This window comes from Nerophis ophidion, linkage group LG01 (assembly GCF_033978795.1).
Source record: "Nerophis ophidion isolate RoL-2023_Sa linkage group LG01, RoL_Noph_v1.0, whole genome shotgun sequence".
In the NCBI taxonomy this organism is placed as follows: Eukaryota; Metazoa; Chordata; class Actinopteri; order Syngnathiformes; family Syngnathidae; genus Nerophis; species Nerophis ophidion.
In genome coordinates, this window is record NC_084611.1 from 80,644,385 (window position 1) to 80,658,307 (window position 13,923).

Consider the following 13,923-nt stretch of genomic DNA (forward strand, 5'->3'; position numbering starts at 1 on the left):
CTATGGAACATTTTTAGTCTCCTTTATACCTGCATTATCTTTTCCATCCTTATCCTTTCCATTCCTTGTAACGGAGGTACTGTGTGGAACAATTTCCCTTATGGATCAATAAAGTTTGTCTAGGTCTAAGTATTGTTATTTTTTAGATCATTTATTCATTTGTCAGCTTAAAAATTCTCAATTTGGACTAAAATACGTAGAATATGCTTCTAAAAATCACAAAAAATCTTAAATGAAGTGAAACCGCACATTTCCATAGCACGTGTCGAGGGACTATTCAGTATTCTTCTTCCTCCAAACACGACGAGTTGAGTTTATACCAAAATGGATACATGGATGATACAGCAGAGGATTGGGAGAATGTCATGTGGTCAGATGAAACCAAAATATAACTTTTTGGTATAAACTCAACTTGTTGTGTTTGGAGGAAGAAGAATACTCAGTTGCATCCCAAGAACACCATACCTACTGTGAAGCATGGGGGTGGAAACATCATGTTTAGGGGCTGTTTTTCTGCTAAGTGGACAGGACGATTGATCCGTGTTAAGGAAAGAATGAATGGGGCCATGTATCGTGAGATTTTGAGCCAAAAACTCCTTCCATCAGTGAGAGCTTTGAATGGTTGACCAAATACTTATTTCCCACCATAATTTACAAACAAATTATTTTAAATTCCTACAACGTGAATTCCTGGATTTTTTTTCACATTCTGTCTCTCACAGTTGAAGTGTACCTATGATGAAAATTACAGACCTCTTTCATCATTTTAAGTGGGATAACTTGCACAATCGGTGGCTGACTAAATAATTTTTTACCCCACTGTAGATGTATGTATTTGTGGGTGATTGTGTTTAAATACCGATCCGTGCCGCCTCTGATCGCGCTCCTTGCTTTGTCCCTGCCGTCAGACGGCCACTCGTTGACGTTCAGCGGCAGCGGCTACGTGAAGTACCACCTGATGGAGAACGACAACAAGGAGCTGATGAAGCTGTCCCTGAGGCTGCGCACCTTCTCCAGTCACGCCACCATCATGGTCGCCAAGGGCACCGACTACAGCATCCTGGAGGTGAGTTTTCGCTCCTTTCGGGTTGATGGATGACATGGAAATGTTTCATGTCGAAATAATAATCCACAAAGTCTGTTCACACGGTGAGCTGAAAATAAAATCAGTCATGAGTTATTTTCAGGCTGGGAAGGAAAGAGAGAACATGTTTCCACACGTTCCTCTGGGAGTCTAAGAGTGAGACTGGCGCCCATGGAGGTTACACTGTGTGTGACCCAGGTGACCACGCTTCAAACCCCACTTCAAAATACTGTGTAAGGTCAGACAAAAAGTGCTCATTTTAGCCATTAATGCTAATTTCCTCATTTTAATGTAAGAAAAATCAGCACTAATTGTTTTGTCGGTTAAATATTTGTATATTGTGCTCTTGACTTAATGATGCTGATCAATTAGAATTTACTATTATTTATCAAAATGTATTTTTCAGTATAAAATGGTTCTAGTAGATCCAAAAATGTTTATAGTTAAAGTAAGATTTTTAATTGTTTTATTTCATTTAAAGCAAATTGATGCAGTTAAAATATTTTCTTCAACAGACTTAAAAACGATGTTAATAAAGCTATTCTTTATTGTAAGTGGATCTATATTGATTTATTTTCCTGTTTCATTTAATGTTAAGGATACGCAGAATAACAATTTTATAGACAAATCATACTATTTATAGCAGGGGTGTCCATAGTGCGACCCGGGGGCCATTTGCGGCCGGCAGGTCATTTTTTAACGGCCCCACGGCACATTTTAAAAATACTATGGAAAAAAAATTAAAACCATAAAAGTGGTATAAAAGAGAAAACAGGTGAAATGTAACAAGAGCATGTTGCAATGTTTACTCTAATAACACAAAGCTGCAATGCAGGCTGTTTATTTCTTTAAAAAACAAAAATAGTGAATCAAAATCAATTATGAATTATTGACCAATTCAAGGCTCCAATTACGTCACATTAAATATTCCACTTTGAGATATTTTTTGGGGTAAAGGTTGGATATTTTGTGTTTGCCATATAAAAAACAGAGCTTTTTTTTTTTATTTTTTTAAATGACCTAAAACGAACAAACAAAGACCATAAACAAAAAAAAAACTTATAATTGACTGATAGATCTGAAGTTGATCTCGAGACCATTGTGTTAAAAGTAAACAGTAAAAAATATATATATAATTTATTTTTTAAAACTTTAATGAGTTGGACCCTTTTGGATCAGTGTGTTTTGTTTTCAAGTGTCATTGCACAAAAAATAATAGTGAATTAAAATCAATAGTGTTATGAGTTGTTGACCTTTTTCCGGCTCCAATTATAATACAATCTCAAACATTCTACTTAAAAATTTTATTGGGTGAAAATATTGCATATTTTGTGTTTTTTTTAAAATAAAAAAACATGGTTTTCTTTGACAAAAAGAGCATACAACTCAAATCTTTAAAAACGTCATATTGACGGATAGACGTATGATGACCTAGAGATTTAAAACTTGAATAATAATAATAAAAATAATAATACTGTATAATGACACATTTTTAACATTTTATTTTTACCAAAACCTTTTTGGAGGCCTAAATGTATATTTTTTATACATATATTGTATTGGTTTTTAAAATAAATGGCTTCCGTTTGCTTTGATTATTCAGTGTGCGGCCCTCAGTGGAAAAAGTTTGGACACCCCTGATTTATAGTCTCCGCAGAGAGTTTTTTTTTGGGGGGGGGGGGGGGGGGGGCGCAAAATGTTTTCCTCATTCTGTTGGGGGGCGTAACAGAAAGTAATCGAGAAGCACTGGCTTGGTCGTTCGAATCAAATCAAACTGTATTTATATAGCACTTTTCATGCACAGGCAAGTGGCAAACACAAACTGCTGTACAAAAAATAGAAGAGAAGAAAACATAAATACACACACACACTCAGCACTATTGACAGTAAGACAAACAAAGTCACCTTTGAGGCGTCCACACTGGAGAATAAACAGAATGAATGCCATCTAAAAAAAAGAGTACAAAAAATGTGATAAAATATATGTAAAAATAAAATATTAATATTTTAAATGTTACATTACCCCAAAAGGGACAAGCGGTAGAAAATGGATGGATAAATATTACATCAATAAGTTAATAAAAAATTGGGAGAAAAATATTCATAGTATTAATAATTAAGATAGAAAGCAACACAATAAAATAATAAAAACCCTAAGAGTTTAAGATGATCAGAAAAAAGCCTGATTAAAAAGGTCTGTCTTTAGCCTTTTTCAAAAAATCCATCCATCCATCCAATTTTCCACCGCTTGTCCCTTTTGGGGTCGTGGTGAGTGCTGGAGCCTATCTCAGCTGCATTCGGGCGGAAGGCGCGTTACACCCTGGACAAGTTGCCACCTCATCACAGGGCCAACACAGATAAACAGACAACATTCACACTCACATTCACATAATACAAATCTTTACATATTAAAAAAAAAAAAAAAATAAATAAATATATATATATATATAAATGCTGAATTTAAGGAAACCATGAGGGGATGTTGCAGTGAAACATGAGCGCTCTAACTCATGTCAAAGGTCATAACAGGTACATATATAAAATATATATTTTGCTGATGGTTGGAATAATGGGCTGAACACACTCTTCAGGCCATAGAAGAGATCATGCTCATTAAAATATATATTTATTTTTTTGTCATTTTAATGATCTTGTAGACATTTAAGTAGTGCTTCTTCAGGTGAGTCTGTTTTGTAAATAATTCGTACATCATCTGCATATTCAAATCTAACCCAACTAAGCAGCATGTAGAACAGGGGTCGGCAACCTTTACCACTCAAAGAGCCATTTTGACCCGTTTCACAAAATAAAGAAAAACAATGGGAGCCACAAAACTCTTTTGAAATTTAAAATGAAATAACACAGCGTACAAAGTTTTTTTTTGCTTTGTGCTATGTATAAACCAGGGGTCTCAGACACACGGCCCGCACCTTTATATGAAAATTTAATATTAGTGCGGCCCACAAGTTTTAATTGAATGCCGCTTGACAACATCACAATTGCCAACCATCCCAATATATCAGGGAGACTCCCAAATTTCAGGACAACTGTTCTCTCGAATGTCTGCTTAATTTCACCCAAACGACAATATTAAGGGTTTTCTGTGAGGACATTGCATTTAACACCCTCTACAATCGTAACAAACAGGTTTGTCAGCCCATTTACATATTGTATTTGGCTTCTGCAGACACACTTAAGTGACTGCAACGCATACTTGTTCAACAGCCATACAGGTCACACTGAGGGTGGCCGAATAAACAACTTTAACACTTTTACAGTGTGGCGCATATTAGTAAGAGTGTTAAAGTTGTTTATATCACAACCCTCAGTGTAACCTGTATGGCTGTTGAACAAGTATGCCTTGCAGTCACTTGAGCGTGGTAACATCAGCTGCACACTACATGTCACCGGCCGGCTCTGAGTTATCATGATATGAAGGCGCACGCGACGGCATGTTCTAGAGAGCGTTAATGTGATTGTCATCACGGCACGCCCTCAACATTGTTGTCCGGATGGAAATCTGAGAATATTATCCTTGGGTGATTTCAGGTAGAGGCATTGAAATACGGAAACCTCCCAAAAAAATGGGAGGGGGCGGCAAGTATGCAGCTGAGCCACATCAGAGTGATCAAAGAGCCGTGGGTTGCGTCGCGACCGCTGATGTAGAGGGAGAATAAATCTGGGCCCAAAATTGAGCTTTGATGTACCCCGCAGGCTCTAAGGACTTTTTGTCTTTTTTTTTTAAGTAGAAGAAAAATGTCCAAGGTTTACCGTAAAAGACCTATCAAGTAAATAAGATCGGGAACATTCTAGCATGATTCCAGACAAGATGTTTCATTTCCTGATCAACATTGTCGAATGTCTATAAAGTCCAAAGCTCAATTAGAGCCCAGCTGCTGGCGGCCGCTACTAAAAGATCAGGAGTTGTTTTTGTTCTGTGACGAGACTTTAAACCGGAGTGAGATTTTTTTTTTTCACAATGTTTTCAATGAACACGAACCACAGGAGTTGTCCTTCACAGTCCTCCTCTCTGTGTCTGAACCAGATCGTCAACGGTCGCCTGCAGTACAGGTTCGACTGCGGCAGCGGCCCCGGCCTGGTGTCGGTCCACAGCGCTCAGGTGAATGACGGCGAGTGGCACTCCATCTCTCTGGAAGTGGATGGGAACTACGCCAAGCTGGTGCTGGACCGCGTGCACGCCGCCTCGGGGACGGCGCCGGGCGCCCTGCGCACGCTCAACCTGGACAACAGCGTCTACTTCGGCGGCCACGTCCGCCAGCACGCCGCCGCCCGCCACGGACGCACTCTGCCCGTCGCCAACGGCTTCCGCGGCTGCATGGAGGCCATGGCCCTCAACGGCCAGGAGCTGCCCCTCAACACTAAGGCGCGCCGGGCCCACGCCGTGATGGAGGACATCGAGGACGTGGCGCCGGGGTGCGCGCTCGCCCCCGCCGAGATCTGCTCCAGCAACCCCTGCACCAACGGGGGCTTGTGCACCCTCAGACCTAACGGAGGTACTATGATCCCTCCTGTTTAACGGCTCGTAATCCTGAATCATGAAGTGTAATGTATCAGCACATCAGCGTAATGACACAAAAGCGCGTAGTAAGCAGCAGCATTGGCCAGAGTCCACGCGCTTTTCCCGGGGAAAAAAAACTGACCAAGCGAGCGCCACCGAAGGAGGTCAGCACAAAAACTTGCTGAGTCCACTTTTGTCTCCATAGGCTACTTCTGCAAGTGTCCCGCCTCCTTCATGGGCGCCCACTGCGAGGTGGCCATCACCCCCTGCGCCTCCAACCCTTGCCTCTACGGGGGGACATGCGTCCCTCGCGGGGACGACTTCTACTGCCAGTGCCGAGGACAGTACTCGGGACAGAGGTAAGGAGTGTGACACGCTTTTGACTGTTGTTACTGGACAAGTAATGGTCACACGTCTTCTGTGCGGACGCCAGGTGCCAGCTGGGACCGTACTGCACGGACAACCCGTGCAAAAACAGCGGCAAGTGCATCGACAGCCTGGATGGTCCTGTGTGCGAATGTGAAGCCGGTTTCCAAGGAGACAGGTTTGTCCCTTTGAAGTTCTTATTGTGAAAAGAAATGTTCTAGAGGTGGGAATCTTTGGGCTCCTCACGATACGATCACGATTCAGGAGCTGCGATTCGATTGTTGATGCATCTTTAATTCATGTAGATCAGGGGTGTCGAACTCAAATACAGAGTGGGACAAAATTCTAAACTGAACAAAGCCACGGGCCAAAGTTGAACAACTTAACATTTTAATAGGGACCCAAACAAGTTTTGCATTGAATATTGAACAAGCAAGGCTTATATAACTTTATAGTGACATACAAAATCGAGTTTTGTTGGTAGCGGGGGTGTGTATTGTAGCGTCCCGGAAGAGTTAGTGCTGCAAGGGTTTCCCAGAATCCCATCCATCCATCTTCTTCCGCTTATCCGAGGTCGGGTCGCGGGGGCAACAGCCTAAGCAGGGAAACCCAGACTTCCCTTTCCCCAGCCACTGCGTCTAGCTCTTCCCGGGGGATCCCGAGGCGTTCCCAGGCCAGCCGGGAGACATAGTCTTCCCAACGTGTCCTGGGTCTTCCCCGTGGCCTCCTACCGGTTGGACGTGCCCTAAACACCTCCCTAGGGAGGCGTTCGGGTGGCATCCTGACCAGATGCCCGAACCACCTCATCTGGCTCCTCTCGATGTGGAGGAGCAGCGGCTTTACTTTGAGTTCCTCCCGGATGGCAGAGCTTCTCACCCTATCTCTAAGAGAGAGCCCCGCCACACGGCGGAGGAAACTCATTTCGGCTGCTTGTACCCGTGATCTTATCCTTTCGGTCATGACCCAAAGCTCATGACCATAGGTGAGGATGGGAACGTAGATCGACCGGTAAATTGAGAGCTTTGCCTTCCGGCTCAGCTCCTTTTTCACCACAACGGATCGGTACAACGTCCGCGTTACTGAAGACGCCGCACGATCCGCCTGTCGATCTCACGATCCACTCTTCCCTCACTCGTGAACAAGACTCCTAGGTACTTGAACTCCTCCACTTGGGGCAGGGTCTGCTCCCCAACCCGGAGATGGCACTCCACCCTTTTCCGGGCGAGAACCATGCACTCATTCTTGTTTGGTGTGGGTTCACAGTGTGGTGTAACAGTGTTAAAGTTGTTTATACAGCCACCCTCAGTGTGACCTGTATGGCTGTTGACCAAGTATGCCTTGCATTCACTTGTGTGTGTGTAGAAGCCACATATGTTACGTGACTGGACCGGCACGCTGTTTGTATGGAGGAAAAGCGGACGTGACGACAGGTTGTAGAGGATGCTAAAAGCAATACCTTTAAGGCACGCCCCCAATATTGTTGACCGGGTGAAAATTCGGGAGAATGGTTGCCCCGGGAGATTTTCGGGGGGGGGCACTGAAATTTGCGATTCTCCTGGAAAAATCGGGAGAGTTGGCAAGTATGAAAATTACATTGAATACGGTGATACAGCCGCACCGCCACTGTATAATACCGGCGGGTCAGCTCTAATGTTAATTTATAATTGCCTCAAGGGCCAAATGAAATTACACGGCGGGCCAAGTTTGGCCCGCGGGCCAGAGTTTGACACCCATGATGTAGATTGATGCTGTTTTACATTTCTTTTCGTTACCCTAAATATGCGTTTATCCCTTGCGGCTTTCAAAAACAGTGCATTTGTAATAAGAAACAGTTCTCACATTTACAAAATAAATGGAAATGTGTGTGGATCTCTCAGTGAGGTGGCTCACTGCAGTCAGCCAATTTTTAAAACGCCCTGCATCTCAGTGTCGTAGTGGTTAGAGAAGGGGTCACCAACACGGTGCCCGCGGGCACCAGGTAGCCCGTAAGGACCAGATGAGTCGCCCGTTAGCCTGTTCTAAAAATAGCTCAAATAGCAGCACTTACCAGTGAGCTGCCTCTATTTTTTAAATTGTATTTATTTACTAACAAGCTAATCTCGCTTTGCTCGACATTTTTAATTCTAAGAGAGACAAAACTCAAATAGAATATGAAAATCCAAGAAAATATTTTAAAGACTTGGTCTTCACTTGTTTAAATAAATTTGTTTATTTTTTTAATTTGCTTCTTATAACTTTCAGAAAGACAATTTTAGAGAAAAATGTACAACCTTAGAAATGATTTTAGGATTTTTAAACACATACTTTTTTACCTTTTAAATTATTTCCTCTTCATTCTTGACAATTTAAATCAATGTTCAAGTAAATTTATTTTTTTTACTGTAAAAAATAATAAATACATTTTAATTTAATTCTTCATTCTAGCTTCTGTTTTTTCAACGAAGAATAATTGTGAAATATTTCTTCAAACTTATGATTAAAATTAAAAAATATATATTCTGCCAAATTTAGAAAATCTGTAGAATCAAATTTAAATCTTATTTCAAAGTCTTTTGAATTTCTTTTAAAATAGTTGTTCTGGAAAATCTAGAAGAAATAATGATTTGTCTTTGTTAGAAATATAGCTTGGTCCGATTTGTTATATATTCTAACAAAGTGCAGATTGGATTTTAACCTATTTAAAACATGTCATCAAAAATATATATTTATTGTGAGAAATCATTAAGATGATCAGTGTTTCCACAAAGATAAATATCATTAATTATTAATAATAACATCGAGTTATAGGTAAATTGAGAAAATTGGCTTTTTCTGGCAATTTATTTAAGTGTGTATCAAACTGGTAGCCCTTCGCATTAATCAGTACCCAAAAAGAAGCTCTTGGTTTTAAAAAGGTTGGTGACCCCTGGGTTAGAGTGTCCGCACTGAGATCGGTAGGTCGTGAGTTCAAACTCCGACCGAGTCATACCAAAGACTAAAGAAATGGGACCCGTTACCTCCCTGCTTGGCACTCAGCATCAAGGGTTGGAATTGGGGGTTAAATCACCAAAATGATTCCCGAGCGCAGCCACCGCTGCTGCTCACTGACCCCCTCACCTCCCAGGGGGTAGAATAAGGGGATGGGTCAAATAGAGAGGGTAATTTCACCAGACCTAGTGTGTGTGTGCGTGACTATCAGTGGTACTTTACTTTTATTACTTTATTTACAACAAATAAATCCGTTATTGAGGTTTACTAATCAATGTTATAATTGTCCATGTCTTAATTACGATGCATCTAAATATCTATTTTTTTTTTAACCCCAACTTTCAGTTTGTCACCGCCAGTGAAAACCACGTTTGTTCTAACATGTCAGCAGACTTTTAAGAAGTAGGAGCGGATGTAATTACTTTATACTCCACAAGAGGGCAGTGGGTACATACAATGTGGTTGCCACTATTTCATTTTTCTCTGCAATCACTTAAAAATGCTGCTACTCAGGTGTGATAGTCATGTGTTACACTTGTCGTACTGTCTACAATCAACTCATCCGCCCTATTAATGCTGACTGAGCAGTTTGTTCCTTACTGCCGTTACAACATTGGTTGTGTTGGTTCTTTTTTTTTACTTTTAATTAATTCTCACCTGCTCAAACCTATAATACAGTACATCCTTTTTTAAATGTTTTTTGATTACAGTTTCGGGAAAGTATTTCATGCAGGAAATTTTGCAAACTCTAAATTGAATCCTGAAGTCTGATATGGGGGAAAACTATACCATGATATCAGTGTTTTATGTCGGTCGACATCAATGAAAATTAATATTTTTCATGATCCATCGAAAGTAAGGATCAGGATAAAAAATGATTTAATGTAAACATTTTTATTTCAAATGTAACCTTCTGATTATAATCCCTTCAGCTATCAAGGCAGCAAGGAAAGGAAATGTTAACACAAGCATGGGAAACAACCAATGTAAACAAAATTCCAAAAATCACTTAACAATAAGCTCTTAAAATTAAGGTGCAAAAATAAGAAATATGTAATAAGTGCTTAATAAAGTGTAAGAAAATAGTGCAAAGTGTGAACATGTAAACATAGAGAAACCTGAGAAGAACTATTTATATGCAGGTTTAGTGCCAGGAAGATACAGGTGTGCTCTAAAGGGTGAGCGCGGCTAAGATGGTGCGTTATTACTGGTCTTTGTGGGGATGAGCGCCTTGGATCATTTATAGACCACATTACGGGTTGTTTTAAATAATCCAAAAAAATGACCATAGTGTCCGGGTGGCTTTTCCTCTTTTATCCACAATTTCTTCATTTTGACTTCCTTTTCTCACTCCATGCAAAGAATTAACCGCAAAACAACAAGATGGCACAACCAAACTTTTGTACTGTTAGCGTGTCATTCCCACTGATCAGTGACCACGTTTTGCTTTTTGGTTACCAGAGAGCAAGTGCCTTGGTTCATGGAACCAACTTTGCTCCGTAACTCAGTCGGTGCTAATTTACATTGGCTATGCCATATACATGTTACTGATGAGCATTAGCAATTTTACATGGCTATTTGAACACCTCCAAAATTGGTACAACTAAGATTCACGTTAGGATCAAACAGCATTACAGTATTAACACTTTGTAGGACTCAACAAAAGACAAGACTGGCACATTCAACGTGATGGCAAATACTATTTCCTGACTACGGAAAAGAAAAGTAAACAAGATCCAACAAACTGGACAGCACAGTTATCAAAGTCAAATGTTACATCAATCAATCAATCAATGGTTATTCATATACAGTAGCCCTAATTCACAAGTGTCTCAAAGGGCTGCACAAGCCATATCGACATCCTTGGTTCAGATCCCACATCAGGGACACATAAAAAGTGTTGGTTTTATAATCAAACAAAATAACATTTATTAACTCATTAAAGGCCTACTGAAACCCACTACTACCAACCAATAGTTTATCAATGAGGAAATATTAACATTGCAACACATGCCAATACGGCCTTTTTAGTTTACTAAATTGCAATTTTAAATTTCGCGCAAAGTATTCTGTGTTGAAAACGTCGGTATGATGACGCGTGCGCGTGATGTCTCGGGTTGTAGCGAACATTTTTTTCCAGCCCGATCCGCGCTATAAGTAGTCTGCTTTAATTGCATAATTACACAGTATTCTGGACATCTGTGTTGCTGAATCTTTTGCAATTTGTTCAATTAATAATGGAGACATCAGAGAAGAAAGATGTAGGTGGGAAGCGGTGTATTGCAGCTGCCTTTAGCAACACAAACACAGCCGGTGTTTTCTTGATTACATTCCTGAAGGTGAAGCTTTACTATGGAACAGAGCGGTCAAGCAAACATGGTTCCCGACCACATGTCAACCGGTGATAAAATTGTGGTAATAGGTCGGCTCTTACTGTAGACATGAGCGGAGCTTGCGTCGTTCCTCATGCACCTGTCGAAGAGGAAGCTGTGTGGCTTCCCTCAGAGACACTGGCAGTCACTACACCCGTGGCCACACCCCTCCGACTTTCAGGTACGACAGTATAATCTCACTACAGCACTAGTAACACAATGAGCAGATAAGGGATTTTCCAGAATTATCCTAGTAAATGTGTCTAATAACATCTGAATAGCTCCCACTGCCCTGTCTTTTTTTTTTCTAGTCCTTCACTCTAACTTTCCTCATCCACAAATCTTTCATCCTCACTCAAATTAATGGGGAAATCGTTGCTTTCTTGGTCCGAATCGCTCTCGCTGCTGGTGGCTTTGATTGTAAACAATGTTCAGATGTGCGGAGCTCCACAACCCGTGACGTCACGCGCGCATCGTCTGCGACTTCCGTTACAGGCAAGGCTTTTTTATTAGCGACCAAAAGTTGCGAACTTTATTGTAGATGTTCTCTACTAAATCCTTTCAGCAAAAATATGGCAATATCGCGAAATGATCAAGTATAACACATAGAATGGACCTGCTATCCCCGTTTAAATAAGAAAATCTCATTTCAGTAGGCCTTTAACACACAAAAGTTCAGAAAATTGAGTACCGGTATCATCATCTAAGTATGTATCCATCGGTACCGTATCGGTTTGGACGTGAATTTCACGATACAGCACGTTTGTCAACCTTTTTCTGTTTAAGGGATTTAAGTAACGGCCCACTTCATAATTCTGCCTTAATTTTCCCCAGGTGCCTTAGCGACGTGGACGAGTGCGTGACAAATCCGTGCGCCAACGGAGGTCAGTGCCAGAACACGTACGGCTCCTACAAGTGCAACTGCTCCCTGGGCTTCGGCGGGCAAGCGTGCGATCTGCGCGCCGAGGTCCGCAACGAGCTGGTCTCCACCTCCTGGAACATCGGCCTGGAGGAGGTGGTGGGCATCGTCATCTTCGTGTCCAGCATCTTCATCCTGGTGCTCTTCTTCATCATCATCCGCAAGCGGGCGTGCCGCGCCAAGTCCAAGTCGGACGACGACGACGACGATGACGACGACAAGCGGCCCGGAAGCTCCAACGTACCTCACTCCTTCCTGCAGAGACCGTACTTTGACGCCAAGTTCAACAAGAACGTGTACTCGGACATCCCGCCCCAGGTGCCCGTGCGACCCATCTCCTACACGCCCAGCATCCCCAGCGACTCACGCAACAACCTGGACCGCAACTCCTTCGAGGGCTCCACCATACCCGAGCACCCGGAGTTCACCACCTTCAACCCGGATTTGGTGCACGGACACCGCAAGACGGTGGCGGTGTGCAGCGTGGCGCCCAATCTGCCTCCTCCGCCGCCTTCCAACTCCGTGTCGGACAGTGACTCCATCCAGAAACCCAACTGGGATTACGACTACGACGGTAAGTTTTAGCCAACGTATTTCCCGCTAACTTTCATTTTTTAATCTGACAACACTGGTGTTAACCTCTATTGATGAGACTGACTTGAAATTTCTCACACAGCTCAATGTGCTCTACAAGAAAAACAACCCATTTTTTTGTGGCATCACCTTGAAATCTAGTGGACTGGCAAGCACATGTGCGTCAAATTTCAGCAAGATAATTGCCGCCATCAAGCAAAAGGGCGGGACTTAGCAACTAATTGCAAATAAGTCATTAGCCCTTTGTCTAATGATGATGCAGCTTTGAGAATACAGTGATGCTCGGATTTACAAACTTAATTGGTTCTAGAACAGGGTGTAGCAAATAGAAAAGTGTGTACCGTATTTTTGGAGTATAAGTCGCTCTGGAGTATAAGTCCCACCTGCCGAAAATGCATAACAAAGAAGGAAAAAAACACATATAAGTCGCACTGGAGTATAAGTCACATTTTTGGGGGAAACGTATTTGATAAAATCCAACACCAAGAATAGACATTTGAAAGGCAATTTAAAATAAATAAAGAACAGTGAACAACAGGCTGAATACGTGTACGTTATATGACGCATAAATAACCAACTGAGAAGGTGTCTGGTATGTTAACATAACATATTATGGTAAGAGTCATTTAAATAACTATAACATATAGAACATGCTATACGTTTACCAAACAATCTGTCACTCCTATTAGATAAATCCCTTGAAATCGTATACGTCTAGTCTCTTACGTGAATGAGCTAAATATTATTTGATATTTGACGGTAATGTGGTAATAATTTCACACATAAGTCGCTCCCGAGTATAAGTCGCACCCCTGGCCAAACTATTAAAAAACTGTGACTTATAGTCCGAAAAATACGGTATATTGAAGCAAAATTATGCATGAAATAATTGGTTGCAGCCTCGAAAAACTTCCACATTTTACCAAACGTTTGTACAATTTAAACACATCAAGCGGTATACAGTACTGTATATCAAACAAACACAAAGGGGGTGATAGATCAATGTTTTTGTTCATAACAAAGTAAAAACAACAACAAATAGATGGCCTGTCCTCGCTTGTAGCCACCCTGCCGACACTAGCAATGTGGTGCGCTCACAGTT

At 41.5% G+C, this 13,923-nt stretch overlaps 1 protein-coding gene across 10 annotated transcripts in view; it reads left to right on the forward strand.

Annotated features, from left to right (window-relative positions):
* Positions 1–13,923, forward strand: part of fat1a (FAT atypical cadherin 1a) — a 182,572-nt gene that overhangs the window by 154,422 nt on the left and 14,227 nt on the right. For all 10 annotated transcript variants that reach the window (XR_009808447.1, XR_009808445.1, XR_009808446.1 and 7 more), the window contains 5 exons: positions 909–1,066; positions 5,130–5,598; positions 5,809–5,962; positions 6,037–6,147; positions 12,143–12,801. Coding sequence is in view for 7 of the 10 variants with exons in the window: in XM_061912916.1 (XP_061768900.1) it covers positions 909–1,066; positions 5,130–5,598; positions 5,809–5,962; positions 6,037–6,147; positions 12,143–12,801 (1,551 nt within the window). In the remaining 3 variants the exon portion in view is untranslated. The remainder of the gene's footprint in view (positions 1–908; positions 1,067–5,129; positions 5,599–5,808; positions 5,963–6,036; positions 6,148–12,142; positions 12,802–13,923) is intronic.